At 40.2% G+C, this 18,449-nt stretch overlaps 1 protein-coding gene across 1 annotated transcript in view; it reads left to right on the forward strand.

Annotated features, from left to right (window-relative positions):
* Positions 1 to 9,658: 9,658 nt before the first annotated feature.
* PPM1H (protein phosphatase, Mg2+/Mn2+ dependent 1H) overlaps positions 9,659 to 18,449 on the forward strand; it is a 259,966-nt gene continuing 251,175 nt past the window's right edge. The window contains exons 1-3 of the mRNA XM_077778812.1: positions 9,659 to 9,707; positions 12,623 to 12,751; positions 12,841 to 12,988. Of these exons, the coding sequence (XP_077634938.1) occupies positions 9,659 to 9,707; positions 12,623 to 12,751; positions 12,841 to 12,988 (326 nt within the window). The remainder of the gene's footprint in view (positions 9,708 to 12,622; positions 12,752 to 12,840; positions 12,989 to 18,449) is intronic.

An 18,449-nucleotide genomic window follows, 5' to 3' on the forward strand; every position in this document is an offset into this window, starting at 1 on the left:
CCTTGTTACTGATAGACTACACATAGCAGTAACTCCTCTACAGAGTGCTCTGTAGAGCATTATGCAAATGTTTGCGGTACTCAATTCAAAAGAACACAGTGGTTGTTGAAGAGGCTGATACTATCTCCCTTGGACACTCAGAACTTTTTAAATTTTAACAAACAAAGTGGCATACTGGAGCCAGAATTGCTTTTGTTTTGTTTCACCACACAGCATTTTTGCCAGGTTCTCATGGTTCATGCTCATTCCTTGAACATGGCCCTGAAGAGTTAACTGCTAGTGGCACATGAGTGGCTCATTTGATTGGCTCAGGTCATGATCTCACGGTTGGTGGGTTCCAGCCTCACACTGGGCTCTCTACTGTCAGCACAGGGCCTGCTTCAGATTCTTTGTCCTCCTTTTTCTCTGCCTTTCCCCCACTCATTCTCTCTCTCTCTCTCTCTCTCGCAAAAATAAATAAAACATTAAAAAAAAAAGTTAACTCCTGCCTGTGTGCTCAGCCATTGTCCTGTAATCTGGCCCTGAAACTGAGCAGCTGACTAAACAGTGAAGTCTTCCTTATGGACCCCCAAGCTAAAACAAAGAAGCAGATATGTGCTTTCAAAGAAAGACACTTCTGCTAAGAAAGTGGTGGGACAGTGATGGGAATAAAAGAAAACAGAAAGGGAGGAAAACCCAAGACTGTCCCACAAGACTAAAAAGAATGAACAAAATTGATCCAGGAAGGAGTGGAGTGGAAGGTCTAACCTTAGAATGGTGATTTTTTTTTTCTAACACAGAAGATAATGAGAACACAATTTTTATGTATGTATGTATGTTTGTATATATTTATTTAAATAATTTCTTTTTAAGTAACCTCTACATCCAACGTGGGGCTCAAACTCACAACCCTGAGATCAATAGTTGCATGCTTCACCAACAGAGCCAGCCTAGAACACAATTAAAAAAATTAAATCTCATTCGTTTTTTTTCTAAAATCCTAGAAAAACAATCAGTCTTGCTTGATAAATGGAAAATTTAAGAGAATTTGTAAAAGGAAGAGCAATGAACACAGTCCTACATCAGACCTGACAAAAGAATTCCTTCAAATTACAGATAAATGGGCTCTTTTATTTTTATTTGTTTAAAAGACAAAGAGTGCTCACAGGATGGGGAAAGGCAGAGGGAGAGGGAGAGAGAGAGAGTCTTAAGCAGGCTCCATGTCCAGTACAGAGCCCAACTCGGAGCTTGATCTCATAACCCTGAGATCATGACCTGAGGAGAAATCAAGAGTTGGATGCTTTACTGACTGAGCCTCCCAGGAGCCCTAAAGGGGCTGTTTTAAAATCCAGTACTCAGTTGTTTGTTTATTTGAAAAATCAGTAAGTGGTAGCAAAATAATTTGTTCATTTTTTTACCAAAAGCTTTTCATCTTTCCACACCACGTATAATGTAGACTAATGACTTTTAAATATAGTAACTCAAGTCTTTGAGTTAATATATACTCTGATTTTTCCCCAGCAGAGAATTGTTTTGATGAATAATATCCTTGGCTTTTTATATTTGCTAGGTACTGTTCTTGCTCTAATGATGAGAGCATTAAAAGAAAAAAAGAAAGAAAAGACTAAAAATAAATGTTTGATTCCCAATTACATATACTAAAAGATGAAAATCAAAGATCTATAGATACACATGACCCCAAATTACTTATGTATGCCTCTGGAATGAATTTTTACTTCTCTTTGAATCAAGTTCAACTATAAAATTATAACCTTTCAGCTAAACAGGTGGAGTAACACTGAGGCTTCAAGAGAGCATCTTGGTCCTCTCTGCTCATTGCTTCAAACTTAACTCAGACCAGCAAGCCTGGCTCTCTCTCTGAGCTTCCTTTCTAGAATATAACCTTTCAGGGAGTGAGATGAAGAAGAAAGATGGGGGGAATTAACTGCTTTGTTTAAAAGACCTTTCTGAGGGGGGGGTCTGGGTGGTTCAGTCGGTTAAGTGCCAAACTCGGGGTTTCAGCTCAGGTTATGATCTCATAGTTTCATGAGTCCCAACTCCACGTCAGCCTCTCTGCTCTCAGCACAGAGCCTGCTTGGTACCCTCTGTTCCCTTCTCTATCTGCCTCTCTCGCATATGCACTTTCTATCTGTCTCTCTCAAAATGAATAAACCTAACAACATAAATAAATAACAGGCTTTTCTGGGTAGTTGAGACAGGCAAAAAGAAAAGGTAATGCATGTTACTGGATTGAAATGTGGAACTAGGACCTAGTAAATCAACTCCTTGACTTTCAAATTTTTAAAGTTTTTTAATGTTTTATTTATTTTTGAGAGACAGAGAGAGACAGAGAAAGAGAGCAGGAGAGCGGCAGAGAGAGAGAGGGAGACACAGAATCCAAAGCAGATGGAAGCTTTGGGCTGTCAGCACAGAGCCTGATGCAGGACCGTGAGATCATGACCTGAGCTGAAGTTGGACACTTAACCAACGGAGCCACCTAGGTGCCCTGACTTTCAAATTTTCAATGTCCACCTCCTGCTCTGACACAGAATATATTCAAAATAAGAATAGTAGTAAATAATAAGAAAGGTAGTAAGAATGCCAACAGAGGATTTAAAAGTTGTCTGTCATTTATCTGTTTTTTTTTTTTAAGTGATATTTTTGTACTCCTGTGGAGATCTTATTCTAAGAAAGAATCAGGAATGAGTATTGCTTTTAATTGCATAATTGAGATTTGTATTTTTAAAAAACTTCTTTAACATTTATTTATTTTTGAGAGAGAGAGAGAGAGAGAGAGAGAGAGAGAGAGAGGGAAACAGAGCATGAGTGGGGGAGGGGCAGAGAGAAAGAGAGACACCGAATTGGCAACAGGCTCCAGACTTCAAGCTGTCAGCACAGAGCCTGACACGGGGCTCGAACTCATGAACCATGAGATCATGACCTAAGCTGAAGCTGGATGCTTAACCAATTGAGCCACCCAGGTGCCCTGAGATTTGTCTTAACTAACCTTTTTGTTGCTCATGAAATATTCAGAGGCTTAATTGACCTTCACACATGAAGCTCTCAGTAAAAATGATAGCTACCATTTATTAAATGCCTACCATGTGCTAGATCTAGATACACTGTAGGCACTTTAAATATGTTATTCTAGAATATCTCAAAGATAAAAAAAAATTCTGAATTATTTTAAAAGTTCCAGCACCTAATACTGATGAGCCTCAGCGTCAAAACAGCATGGTAAAGTATATGCCCTAACACATACAAGTGCTAGTTGTCCATAAGCTTCTTCATTAGGCAACAACCCAAATTAGTTCTTTAAAAAGCTAAGTTGATTCTTAACTGTCATGCTTTACCACCTTTGGCAACTTCTGAAAATATTTTTCTATTGATTGTTTTCAAGAACAATAGCAAAACAATGGAAACAAACATTTACTGGGAAAAAACAAATTGGTGGATAAGATAGTTATTTTCAGATAGAAAACATTGATGGGTGGTATTTATGAAAAACCACTGTACTTATGAAAACTGATTCTGAATTCCAAATTGAAAAAATTTAATAACAGACATTTCCTACACATTTATTAATGCTTTAATAGAAAGGCCAAAGACATGAAATATAGGGGCATTCTAAATACCTTTCTTTTTTTAAAGCTTATTTGTTTATTTTGAGAGAGAGAAAGCACCAGCAGGGGAAGGGCAGAGAGAGAGAGGGGAAGAGAGAATCCCAAGCAGGCTTCACGCTGTTGGTGCAGAGCCCGATGCAAGCCTCAAACCCACAAACCATGAGATCATGACCTGAGCCAAAACCATGAGTCAGATGCTTAATCCAGTGAGCCAGTCAGGTGTCCCTCATTCATGTATTCAACTTTTACTTAATACATATAATGTATGGTAAACATTGTAGATTCAAAGAGGAAAAATAAACAGTCCCCCCCCCTTTTTTCAATTATCTTACATTGCAGGAATCAGATAACTTTAACACAGTGTGATGTTCTATCATCAGGGATAGAGTTATGTACAGGTGGTTTGGGACTATAGAGAAGGAAGGTCTTAAGTGCTAAAAGGATGTGGGAACTTGAAAAAATAGGAATTAACCACTGGGTGTGGGGTACAGGGCAGGAAGGACTTGCAGCATTTCATGCCAAAGAATACAGCCTGTTCAGACAGGAGGGTGGGGAGCAAGGACATCAGGTTCTAGAAATGACAAGTGAAGCGGAAGCATAGGTTTGTTGGAATACAGGCAAGGTCGATCTGTGATGAGAAAGGTAATCAGGATCACGTCATGAACACTCATGGTGAGGATTTTAACCAAATGGCCAACTGAAGAGTTTAAAACTGGGAAGTGACATCATCAGGTCCTGTGTTTAGAAAGCTCCCTTTGGCCATGGAGTAGACAGTAATACCACATGCACCCCAGCAAGAATTTGCTGCGGAAGTCTGGGTAGGAAATCACAAAGATCTGAGCAAAATTAGGTGCCATGAAACAGTAATGGGGAGACAGACTTCATATAGATTTGGAAGACAGAATCAACAAACTGGCTGATAGACTGAGGAGACGGAAGGAACGGAAGATAGTGCCCAGATGTCTAGACTGGGTAGGTGTCTGCTAATGCCATTAGCCAAGATTGTAGTCTCAGAAGAAGGAGAAGCAGAGTCATGGGAAGATGATGAATTTTATTTGTGACATGTTGAATTTGGGATGCCTGGGAGATAAACAAGTGGAGAATTCTAAGCCAGATTGAAACCCTGTGAGTCCTCAGGCATTCAAAGATTATATCTTGTGCCCTACGTCAGCTGTTAAGCCAAAAACAATTTGAAACCCTACAACAAATATGAGGAAAGCTAAAAATGTTTTGTTTTTTTCTAATGACTTTTTAAAAGCTATTAGCAAAATGTAGATTTTAAAAGTATGTCATATACATTTATTTCTATAAAAATTATATTTATATAAATGTACTTACCTATATAAATATATGTTACTTTTTTTGTGTGTGCCCCTGCTTGGCACATGCCAGAAACATGTGCATAAACAGACTGATTATTGGGTAATCTAGCTTCCAAGGTGATGGGGGGAGTGGTCAACCCTACTTCCTTCTCTACAGCTTCCCATGTGTGGAAGAATTCACATATCTGCCCACAGCAAAAGCACTTAGGGATTTTCAGTAACATGAGCCCACAGAAATCAAACAGAAGTGGGCAGTTCACAGGCATTTGAATGGATCCAGTTCCTGAGTCTCATCTTCTGTATCCATTTAGAGTCAGAGGTCTTGAGCCACTCCTTGTTTTCCTATCTGATATATTCCCTGCATTCCATGTCTGCCTGTCCATTAAGTAAATAGCGCACATTTACTCAACCTTAGAGTTTCTCAAATGGTTTCTTTGAGAACCCCTTGGAGGGCTTGTTCAGCTAGATTGTTGGGTCCCGCCCCCAGGGGTTCTGAATCACTAGATCTAGGATAGATCTAGAGAATTTACTTTTTTAACAAGCTTACAGGTAATCCTGCTGCTGCTGGTGGTCCGAGAAGTGCAATCTGATAAGCCAATTTTTCACAGCCAGAGCAATTAGAAGAGAACCGAGGCAGGAAATTCATCTTTAAAATTCACTGAAATAGACACAAGGAACATCTTGCTGAAAGTAGGGTGGGGGTGGGGTCTTGCTTTTGAATAAAATATGAGATAATTTGCCAAGACATTCCACTTTGTTTTGGTTTTGGAACGCTGACCCTAAAATGTTTATAGGCAAGCATAAAAAGTCTCTCTACTTTGAATCAAAATGCAATTGATGTTAAAAAGGACAAAGCAACTAATTTTGCATTTCCAGACATTGTAGACAGATGTCACACGTACTTGCATAGAGTGAGACTGATGCTTTGAGAGAATAAAAAGTATTTGAGCTTATAGTTCTTAGTTAAAAAGCTATTGTTAGTTGCTTGATCTCTGAATTTTTGCAAACTCCATGCCCTTCTTTGAGCAAACACTTATTTTTCCATTTTGTAAACAATCTTCATCAGCTAATTTGGCCAATATTACCATGAAAAAATAATCCTAATAGCAAGAGTTTTAAAATGACAGAAGAGTAGGAAAATAAATCATATTTGAAAAGAGAAGTTAACATGGCAAGGCTTGGAAACAAATTGGTAATATAAACTTTTTAAAAAGATATTTTCGGTTGAGTATAATTTAGTTTTTATGTAACATTGGTATGCAGCAACTCCCAACTTAGAAATGAGTTCTACCTAGAAATGTTATAAATTACTATATTGTATACCTGAAACTAATATAAAACTGTATGTTAACTAATGGGCATTAAAATAAAGATTTAAAAAGATAAAATCCTCCCTGCAAAGTCATTTGTTTAGAAGTTGGAACAATTTCCAAATGACATTATTTTTACTCATAACATTCTATTTAAGGTTGCTAAGGGTTGTTTTATTTCCAAATCCAAAGAAAATTTACAAAATCCTCACAATAACTGAAATACTAGATCTTTATGTGGAAAAGGTAGAAAAATATTTTATAAAGTAAACTTTCTTTGAGAGAGAGAGTGCATGAGCTGGAAGAGGGGTGGGGAGGAGAGAGAGAGAGAAAAAAAAAAAGAGAGACAGAATCTTAAGCAGTCTCTACACTCAGCACAGAGCTAGACTCAGGACTCTATCCCATGATCCTGGAATCATGACCTGAGCCAAATGTAAGAGTCAAACGCTGAATGGACTGAGCCACCCAAGCACCCCTAAAGTAAACCTTCTATTTATGGAATGTTAAAGAAAGCATTCAGTGGGACTAGGTATTGCCTCATTCTTAGCTCTGTGGTCTTGGGCAAGTCCTTTATTTTTTCCCAACCTCAGTTTTCTCAATAATAAACTGGTAGTGTTGATTAAGAGCATTAGAAACCATGTTTAACATACAATATTGGCTAAGAGCATTGGAGACAACGTGTGCCAACTCCCCCTCCCTCACAGTGCAGGGTGTTGTCCGTAAGTACGGTAGTCTCCCCCTTATCCAAGGAGGTTACATCCGAAGACCCCCAGTGGATGTCTGAAACCGTGGATGGTACCTAACCCTATATGTATTATGTTTTTCCCTATGCATATGTACCTACAACAAAGTTTAATTGATATGTTAGTAACAGGGAGAGAAAAACAACAAGAACTAATAATAAAATAGAGTAATTATAATAATATAATATAATTATAATAATATACTGTAATAAAGGTTATGTATATGTGCTGTCTCTCTCAAAACATCTGATTGTATTGCACTCTTGTGATGGTGTGATATAGTAAAATGACTACAAGGTGAAACGAAGTGAGGTCAATGACTCAGATGTTGTGATGTCGGCATTATTGATACTGACCTTAAGATCTGTCAGAAGGAGGGTCATCTGCTTCCGGACCAGGGTTGACTGTGGGTAATTAAACCTGCAGAAAGCAAAACTGCAGATAAAGGGACTACTGTTTCATAGCACTTATTATGCTTTTATTAAGCACCCTTTCTATACAAGGAAGAATACTAGCAATTTTCCCGTTATTCCATTTAATCATCAAAATAATCCTAGGAGATAGGTATAGGTATTTTCATTGCTGTATGAGGAAAATAGAAAAAGGAAAAAGTTTAAAATTTTAATGTTAAAAACTAGTACCTAAGGGGGAAAAATACATATAACTAGGAAGGGTGACAATCCTGGGATTAATTGTATCATATTTACAACTATTATCTCATCGATCCTTGCAGCTACCCTGTGAGATTGAAATGACTATTTTTTTCCATTTTATATATAAATATTCTGATAATCAGCACATTGCAGAGTCTAATCTAAATTAGGTAATAGAAGGGTGCCTGGGTGGCTCAGTCAGTTAAGCATCTGACTTTGACTCAGGCCATGATCTCACAGTTCGTGGGTTTAAGCCCCATGTCAGGCTCTGTGCTGACAGCTGGAGCTTGGAGGCGGCTTCAGATTCTGTCTCCCTCTCTCTCTGCCCCTTCCCAGCTGGTGTTCTGTCTCTCTGACTCTGTTTCTCTCTCAAAAATAAATAAACGTCAAAAAATTAAAAGCAAAATAAAGTAGGTAGTATGGGGCCAGGAATCATGTAGAAGAATTATAGACTGATACAATTCACATATCAGTTATAAAGCAGTGATTTTAGTTTAGGACAATGTGGGTGAGGGATAGAATAGCCTATAGAAAGTGGCCAATGGGAAAGTACTAGGAAAAGTCAGGTGTGATCCATTGGTTGAATGTACAAGATGTTCTGAAATCAGATGTTTGTAATCTAGGGAACATCTGGATTTGATGGATGTAAAAATGGCAAATGCTCTATAATTTTGTGCTCAAAATTTAGCTATAAATTTCTTGGTTCATAAGGAAATTTTTATTTATAATAAAATAAAATAAATGGTCTCATTTAATATGAAGAAATAAATGAATCCCTTTCAATTCAGGGATTGTCAGGGATTTTCAGTCAGTACATTAGCACATATGAAATCAGAATGCAAACTATTTCTGGGAGCTCCTAGGTGGCTCAGTTGGTTAAGTATCTGATTCTTGATCTCTGCTCAGGTCTTGATTTCAGGGTTGTGAGTTCAAACCCCATGTTGGGTTTCATGCTGGGCATGAAGCCTAGTTTAAATAAATAAATGAACTATTTCTGAAACAAAAACAAATTAACGTTAAATATTTAATGTCATATCCTTGTTAAGAGCTATAACAGGTTACCTACCAGTTCAGTGGGCAGTAGACATCTACGTGACTTGATATCCATTTATTACCAGTCTGGATATTGTCTGAAGTGAGCTAAGCCTTCTCTCATTAAGGAAGTGCTGCTTAGCACAGATCTTAAGGGATAAAGTGAGAAAAATCTTTAAGAAAACAGAGGTTATAAATATAAAGAATATAATTTTTAAAGTTTATTTATTTTGAGAGACGGGAGTGGTGGGGAGGATCAGAGAGAGGGAGAGAGAAAGAATTCCAAGCAGGCTCCACACTGTCAGCGCAAAGCCTGACACAGGGCTTGAACCCACGAACCATGAGATCATGACCTGAAGCAGAGCCAGAGTGGGACGCTTAACCAACTGAGCCACCAAAGTGCCCTCTGAATATCATTTTTTAAAAAAATTAATTTACCAACTGGACCCTATTGTTAGGCATTAGGCTAGGTGCTAGACATACAAAGATAATAAGAATGTTCTTCCTCTATAGGACTTCACTGCCTAAAGGGAAGACATAGGTAAACTACTAGTTATGATACAAGGAAGTTAGCACTGAGAAGGCATGAATCTACAGCTGTGTGAGAGAGGAGTCCTGGAAAGGCACTATTCATCCTTCTCCTGGCCTGACTTCCAAACAAGTGTGTGCTTTCTACTTGAACCAAAATGCCCCTGACTTTTTTTGAAAAACGTTTTTGTTACTGTATACCTCTCACCCAGCTTTCCCTAATTCTGACATCAAAACTAAGAAATTAACACAGTTACAGCATTTAGTGGTGTGTCTCTTCTGTCTGCAACCTCACAGTTTCTCAGTCTTTCCTGGTTTTTTAGGGTCTTGACACTTCTGAAGATACCTGGTCAAATATTTTGTAGAATATCTTCAGTTTGGGTTTGACTCGTGTTTTCTCATGATTATAATGAAGTTAAGGATTTGGGAAAGCATATCGCATAAGTGATGTACCCTTGTCACTGAACGATGTCAGCAGGTACTATTAACCCTGTGATGTCTGCCAGGTTTTTCCACTGTAAGTTATTGTTTTTCCATTTGTAATTGAATATTTAGGGGCAATCTGTGATTTTTTCACTGAAGAAATCATCCAGACCTTTTTTTCCCCTTTGAAAATAGTCTTATGGATGGCATAGTCATTGTGTATCAAAGCCATAGTATTACAGGCCTAGAAATGTGATTGTATTGATGGGACAAGTAACCAAGTATGAGATCCATGAATCTATCCTGTAAATGAATGTCCTGGTAAGGTCTTCAGACTCATATTTTCCAGGGGGGAAGGAAATATGAAAGAGATTAATGAAGCTTACCTACTAATTACTGGGGCATACATACAATGTGTAACAAGTACATTGAGGGTGTGATTACTCACCACTTGAATCCAGGGACTCTCTCATCTTAAGGGTGGGAATATAGATATTTCCAAATTTGCATTTGTAATAGGTATGAAGGCATTATTTTTTGGGGGGTAACTCCCCTAAAAGGGGTGACCACCTCATTTTAATCAGAATTTCCCTCCCAGCTGATCTTCAAGAGTGACATAATTGTGGAGTAAATGACATGGAAAATATTTCTCTGGAAAATCCTGTGATGTGACACTGGTCTTAGAGGCGGGTATAAAGATACTGGATTTATTAGTTAGTGATGAACACTTATACTATAAAAATATTCAAAGGAGGGGGATCTGGGTCACTCAGTCTGTTGAGTGTCTGACTTTGGCTCAGGTCATGATCTCATGGCTCAGCTGGTGAGTTTGAGTCCCGCATCAGGCTCTGTGCTGACAGTTCAGAGCTGGAGCCTCTTCAGATTCTCTCTCTCTCTCTCTCTCTCTCTCACTCTGTCTCTCTCTCAAAAATAAATAAAAATCTAAAAAATTTAAAAAATATTCAAAGGAGAACAGGTATGAAAGTATGTCTGCCTGTCTTTGTAGAACAAAGTAGACTTGCAAAGCTAAAGATATATCATCACTTTCTTGTGATATTCAGGTTAGTGAAACAGAGGAACTTCTTACAAAACTTTGGTTCACAAACCTGGCTAATATTACCAAATTCAATTATTCCAGATATTGTATTTGAGAAAAATTTTGGAAGCCTAGAGAAAATATTAACAACAGTGATGCTCTGGGGAAATTTTTGGAGTCTTTTACTTTTCAATTTACAGTTCTATTCACTTGGATGTAATTTATGTACTTATTTTTTAAAAATTATTTTAAAAATTTTAATTATTTTTAAAAATGTTTTATTTATTTTTGAGAGAGAAATAGAGACTGAGCGTGAGCAGGGAAAGGGCAGAGAGAGAGACACACACAGAATATGAAGCAGGCTCCAGGCTCTGAGCTGTCTGCACAGAGCCAGACGCAGGGTCTGAAATCACAAATCGTGAGATCATGACCTGAGCCGACGTCGGATGCTTAACTGACTGAGACACCCAGGTGCCCTGGATTTTATTTATTGATGATCAGGTACTACTTTAAAATAAATTGAAATAAAATTAGACAGGAAAAGTTTTAAATCCTATTTTTAGTAAACTCTAAATCCTTGCTATAATTGAATTGTAGGTCAGAACACAGTAAATTGATCTCAATAGAGGTTAGTTACTGAAGTATCCAAAGGACATTAGTAAAGGGTAATTGTTCTACGAGAAGAGCTTGAGAAAGGGATTCTAAGTTTATGGGGACTCCGTGGATGCCAGTGCATGTGGTTGGTTAGACCTTTAGCCACTACACAGATTTTCCATTTGGAAGGAGTTTATAGTTTAGCAAAGCAACGGTTGGGAAGACCTTTGTTGTTCATTTAGATTTTGCCTTATTTAGTATCTTGCCTCAAAATTTAAAATTAGAGAAAAGGGTCCAAGATAAAATTACTTTTCTGTTTTGTGAAAAGTAATAAAACTCATCGACAGGAATGGTATTTCACTGAACATTTGCATGTTGGTTTTTTCATTTTTTGTTTTTTACATAATTACTTGGTATATAGTAAACCAGAGTTCCTGTTTATGAAAAAGCCAAAGGGGAAAATGCCTTATAAAATATTATAGATACTGGGGTGCCTGGGTGGCTCAGTCAGTTAAGCGTGGGACTTCGGCTCAGGTCATCATCTCGTGGTTTATGGGTTTGAGACCCAGGATGGGCTCCATGCTGACAGCTCAGAGCCTGGAGCCTGCTTCGGATTCTGCGTTTCTCTCTCTCTCTGCCCCTCCCCTGCTCACACTCCATCTTTCTCTCGCAAAAATAAACATTAAAAAATATACGTATATATTATAGATACAAAAAAAAGGGGGGGATCAGTGAGGTTTACCCAGGACTCAGCTAAGAGCAAAAATTCCAGTTCCTCTTCAGAGAAGTACCTTCCCCCTAACACTCGGAGTGCTCTTCCAGTTTCCTGCTCACTGAGAAGAATGAGGGACTGTATTCCCTTCTGAACTTACTGAGCTGTTCTGTAAGTAACTCCACCAGTAACACAGACCTGGCAAGTTAAATGGTAGGTAAACATGGGAACAGGATACAGAATAAGTAAACATGAACAGGATACAGCTTTCTTGCAAAAAAAAAAATTAAGCCAATATTTAACAAACATTACCCCTGATGAAACACATTCATCAGTTGGTTTTTCAGACATTTTTTTTGTTTAATAGTTTACATTGTCTCAATAGCAAACAGGATCAGCTTTGAAAATACATTTTTGTTGCTATTTTGGAGGAAAATTCTCGTATAAATTTATTAAACAGTGAAGGACTAGGTAAAACGGGTCTTGCTTCTGATTTCTTAGAGCCTTGTTGTGTTCCTGTCATTAAAAGCTTATTCTAGGTTCGAAACAGGGTTTGCTGCGTAGATAATGATGCTTGTGGTGGTAATAAAGAAATAATTCTAGAACTGCCTAGGGAAAAACTTTTAATGATTCTTGTGCAACACTTGTGAGTTCTGTTGTGTTAAAGCGCTGAAAAGTCTTTCACACCAGGTGTTCCTCATTTCCACCGCCAGCTCGCCAAGGGGCCGTCCCACCGAGCTTCCACCTGTCTCCCCTTCCCAAACCTCCAGCTCCCGAAGTTTCCATTCCCAAAGGCGTAGGCAGTCATTCCTCGGGGAGGGGAGTCCTCAACCGGCTCTGCCCGGCTCCACGTGACCTCCCCCGACACCTGTATACGGCCTTCAGCTCACAGCGCCCCCATCCCCTCAGCCAGGTACCGACCCAGCCCGGCTTCCCCTCCCCCGGGAGGTCACGATCNCGCCGACCACATCGCCCGTCCCATCCTCATCCTCAAGGAGACCCGGCGGCTGCCCTGGGCCACTGGCTACGCAGAGTGAGTGCAGCGACCCTGGCGGCGCCCCTGCTCTCCTCGCGGCCCTTCCCCGCACGGTTCCAGCTCTCCTCTCTCCTTCTTTCCCGGCCCCAGGGCCCACCAGGGGCTGCCGGCGTTCAGGCCTCGGCGGGGACCTCTCTCCTTACACTGGCCGTTCCTCTTTTCCCACCCGCACCCCCTTCCCCCAACCCCAAGGACGCAGCGTCTGCAGCCCGGGCATGGGTGGTAGAGGGTGGGTGGCAGCGCTGGACCGTGGGAACGCTAAGGTCGGACGGGTCTGTGAGTCCGGGGGCTGTGACACTTGGAAGAAAGTGCGTAGAATAGCTTTGCTGAAGTTTGAAGCACAGCAGGGAAATCGGGTATCTGCGCCCACCCTGCCCAAAATCTTTGCGCTACCGCATGAAGTTTGTGGGGTAGAGTCAGGAAGAGCTGTCGCTGCGCGTGAGTGGGGGTGGGGGGGGTGGGGGGCAGTTCGTGTGCAAGGTTGCACATTTGAGAAGGTCTCAGTTTCTCTGGCTTAAGCCTAAGAGCTTGCTCGCTTCTCGTTTAGTAGGTAGGAACCCCCTGCGCGTTCGGTAAATGCCAGTACCATTTCCCCCAGTCCTCTGGGAGGGGGAACTTATTTCAGGTGTCTAACGATAGCATTTCGGTAATCAGCTTTGGCGATTAAGCGATCGTTTGAGTGATTTACTATTTCAAGAACTGATTCAGTTAGGTTGACGACCTGGAGTGGAAGTGGGAAAGGAGGGAGGGTTTTAATGGCCTCCCCGCCTCCCCTGCTACACCTCCATTGACTATTAATGACCATCTTATGAATGATAGGATGAGTAAGGTTCCCCCTCCTACTCAGCGTTATGAAACTGGAAAATTCGGAAGGTGGCCTTCAGGAGACCAGAAATCAGGGCTTAACAGTGACCCGGTGGGTGCACAAGTGCACGCAAAACCCCAGTGCCTGGTACACCTGCCCGTTTTCCTTTAACTCCATCGGCTCCATAATCTTGGCCCTCCCCTCTCCGCGAACAGCATCGCCCGCTGGTTGGTTCACCCGGGGACCAATCAGCTCTCCCGACGCCTGGGCGCTTCGATGCTGACCCTGTTCTGGTGGCCCGGATACCCGCGAGCAGGCAGGGTTCCCGAAGCTGCGGGTTCCGGTGCGAGGCCGGGTTTGCAAGGCGCTGTGCTTAGAATCAAGAATTCTTTTTTTCCCCTCCCTTTTCGTCAAAACGACCTTCTCTCCATGGGCTTTAATATTTAATAGAAGAGGTGAATAAAAGGGGATAGACTATTGGAATATAAAAGATGGTGACAAAAACGAGTGAGAAGGCTGGGTGCTGAAACAATAACCATTAGCATATAATAACGGACGAGCCTGGTAGGGAACGTTGTATCGGGGGAGGTGTGAGATAGCCTTATAATTTCCAGGAGAAACCAAAGCAAAGATAAACACCTGTGTAAGGAAAAAGTGCCTGTCCAAACATCCCAAACACCTTTTCTTGAATGAAATTTTAAAAAAATGTTTAAAAGCCCATTTAGATGCATTGGACGTCAAAGCAGCTTGGAATCATACTCTGTCCTACTGTTGTGTAGGTGGGGGCCTTGCGCCTGCCACAAAATCTGAACAACCTAGCCAGTTGTCACTCCTGGGTTTCCCAGGGTGAGGACCTGTCTGAGGGGCAGAAAGACAAGGAGATAGTGAGAAAGTTATGAGAAGTAGGAAGATGTTCTAACACCTGTGGAAGCTATCTGGGCAAGGTAAAAGGAGGACCTCAAACAGGAAAGGGGAATAAAAATCAGTTTTGGAATGTTTGGATCCTATGACAGGCACATGATATGCTCAGGACTGTAAAGAATATAAGGGAATCTGAAATGAGACATGTAACAGGGATAGATGGGACTTGGGGACTCCACCTCCTCCTAGCTGGGCCTCCATTTCCTTGTTTCTAAGAAGTTTGCCTTCTCCTAGACCCGGATGTGAGAGATGTTCAGTTTGAAGGTTAGAAGGACCACCATAAAATCTTTAATTTTAAAAATTAGTTATTAAATGCTCACTGAGTTGAGTGGCTTGGACTCTTGATTTCGGCCCAGGTCACTATCTCACGGTTGGTGAGTTTGAGCCCCATGCCAGGATCTGTGCTGACAGCTTGGAGCCTGCTTGGGGTTCTCTCTCTCCCTTCCCACTCATACTCTTATGTGCATGCGTTCTCTCTCAAAAAATAAATAACTAAACATTACAAAATAAGGAATAGATTAAAATATTTAAAAAATTAGTTACAAAACTAGTACATACTTGTGAATTCAAGCAAAGACCTATACGTTTACAAATGTACATTCCCCCCTTCCAACTCTCTTTAGGGTTAGTAACCGTTTCGTGTTTGGTGTGTGTGCCTTTCTAGACTTCTTTGAATGTACTCATAAATATGTATTATGTGTTTCTTTTTTCTTCCCAAGATAGACTCCTACTAATTATGTTATTCTATAGCATTTTCAGAAAACACTATGTCATGGACTTTATTCCAAGTCAATACAAACAGAATTACCTTGTTCTTTTAAAATATATACATAGTACTAATAATAGCTAACAGAATTGGTGCTTACTGTTTAGTGCTTTGACTGTTTCCAGATTTGTGTCCCATCATTTGATTCTCATAACCCTATAAGGTAGACAGTAACATTTGCATTTTCTATAAAATAAAATACACATTATGTAATAGGACACAGAGGCAATGAATGATTAAGCCACTTTCCCAGAGTTCTATCACCTTAGCAGAGCCTGTATTTAAACCCAAGCATGATTCCACAGCCCACAATACCAAACTGCTTCCTTAGTGTATTAAACTATGGTGCATTTTTCTATACCCAAGATTAACCACTATTATCTGGCCTCCTCCCTTTGTCAGATGTCAGACTTACTGTACCACTTCCTCAAACCTTGAACTGTACTTACTCTTCCTGAAAAAACACATCCTGAATGGTCAAAATGGCTGAAATAGGGAAGGGGAGAGAAAGATCTGTAAGGCTATGATCAGAGGCTGCTACCGGTAACATTGCCCTTTCCTATAGTATCTCATGAAAGGCGGAATTCCCTTTGTTCTGGAAGGTACCTGAGAGAGATAGAATTGGTAAGGAGATTGCTCAGAGAGTGGAAATTAGGGGGATGCGATGAATCAGGGTCAGAATCAGAAGTGGTTTGCTTACCTTTCCAGAGAGTGAGTTACTTTCTATGCCTTCCTGACCTTTTAGAAAGAGTTGAACTCTAGGGCTGACCTTTTGGATGGTAGAAGGAGAAATGTTTAATTTTTTTGCCACTTCTTGTTAATCCTTTCCGAGAAGAGATTCTCCATAGGTTATAGGTCTAGAGAATTAGCTTAAGAAATCCCTGTAAGACTTGAGGATCCAGACACTGAAGACCCTCACTTACTAATTCAGTACTTATTGGCATTGTGCTGACTGAAATTTCCCGGTTCATCAAAAAGCTTTCTATTGTGGCTTAAGCATTTAGCCACTTGATGATTGACTATATGCTAGGTTGTAAGGCTCTATAAAGTATTACAGTTACAAATAACATCCACAGAGTTCACATTTTAAAAAAATCCATTAACAAGTTTTATTTTTTAGTTTGGCTTTGAAATTATGGATTTAGAATGTTAGATGTGCTCGGAGATAGTCCATGGAAAACAACAGTTTTACCCAGAGACCCCACAGGGCCGCTACTTCATTTCTCCACAACTTTAAACTTTTTTTAAAAAAAATTTAAGCCTACTATTTTTTGAGAGAGAGCGCGAGCGAGAGAGCACGCAAGCACACGTGCCAGCAGAGGGAGAGGCACAGAGAAAGGAGGACGGAGGATCTGAACTGTGCCCTCTCTGTCAGAGAGCCCAGTGTGGGACTTGAACTCATGAACTGAGAGATCATGGCCTGAGCTGAGCCTCAACCGACTGAGCCATGGGGGCATCCCTCTATCCACAACTGTAAATCCCACCCAAGTGGTTCCTGTGCTTCAGGGACCTGGAAGTTGGTTTAGTTTTTAATGGATTCGGAGCCCATTTTGACTTCTTCCAAGTTTGTCAAACCTTTCTCTCATCGGTGGTCAACTGGACTTAGAGATACACGTGGACATGGAGTTTGTGCCCAAAACTACCGCAGCAGAAAAGACCAGAGAATGCATAGTATTCTGTATACGGATGCGTCATATTCATATTTTTGTCAGTGATAAATTTTTGTTTGTATGGGAATAAGTAATTACAGCAGAATTTTACTTGGGATGTAGCTACGACTATACAATTTTTCTTTATTTTCCCCTAGTATCTTTTTTATAAAAGTGACCCAGGCATGAGTACAAAAAAAAGTTACTTTCAAGTTCTTTGTGTTTCACAGTGTTCAAATATGTGATGAAATAGCCTTGTTTAAATCCAGCAAATAGCCCACACGTATTTCGATTTGCTTTGGAATCTGTAGGCTGTTCTGTCCCCCCAGCTATTGGCACTAATTAACAATCACCAACGAATCCCATTGGTTGTCTGCGCGTTGTGATGATTGGGAAACCACTGTTCTCTCTGGATCCAAAGCTCAGAAATCCCCTGGCCTTTCTTTCTTTCTTTCATCTAGCACACCCACCCCTCTTAAACCTCTTAGCAGAGCTCCTGCCTGGCAACTTCCTGTTTAACTTCTGCAGCAGAAGAATTGTGAGGTTCTCCGCTGCTTCTTCTATAAAGATAAAAAGAAATGGATCGTGGGGGTGGGTGTCTCATTTAACAAAACTCTCCATAGCACTTATTTGCAGATGAGTTAAAAGTTCAGAGTGGCCTAAAACATGTTATCTCCCTTTCTGGTAACCTGCAGAAGGTATTCATTTCCTATTTTAAAGCAGGTGGTTCAGCTCCCCTCCATTTTTAAGATTTAACATAATGAAATCTTCCCCTCTGGGATGGAGCTTCTGGGCTGTCCCTTAGGAAGCTGGATCAGCTTCCTTCAAAGACAAGTGATACTTGGGGCAGAGGATTTAACCATTCTGAGGGGTTGTGTTTATTTTGTGTTTCAGCTTCAGTTAGGTAGACCTCTCTGATATTTTCCTGCCACACAGTACTTCTTAGCTATGGTGATAGTTTTAATTTATCAGCCAGTCCTGCTGACTGCGTACTATAATTGTTTTCTAAAAATATATTGAGGACAAATTTTTATTGAGATACAGTTGACATTAACTTCAGGTGTGTAGCATGATTCCATATATGTATATATTGTGAAATGATCTCAGTAAATCTAGTTATTACCCATTACCACACATAGTTACAATTCTTGTGTGTGATGAGAACTTTTAAGATTTGCTCTTAGCAACTTTCAAATGTACAATACAGTATTTTTAACTATAGATATCACCCTGTGGATTACATTGCAGGATTTATCTTATAACTGAAAGTTTATACCTTTTGACCACCTGCACCCATTTTTGCACGCCCTGCCAACA

This window comes from Crocuta crocuta, unplaced genomic scaffold (genome assembly GCF_008692635.1).
Source record: "Crocuta crocuta isolate KB4526 unplaced genomic scaffold, BGI_CrCroc_1.0 scaffold791, whole genome shotgun sequence".
NCBI classification, from domain to species: domain Eukaryota; kingdom Metazoa; phylum Chordata; class Mammalia; order Carnivora; family Hyaenidae; genus Crocuta; species Crocuta crocuta.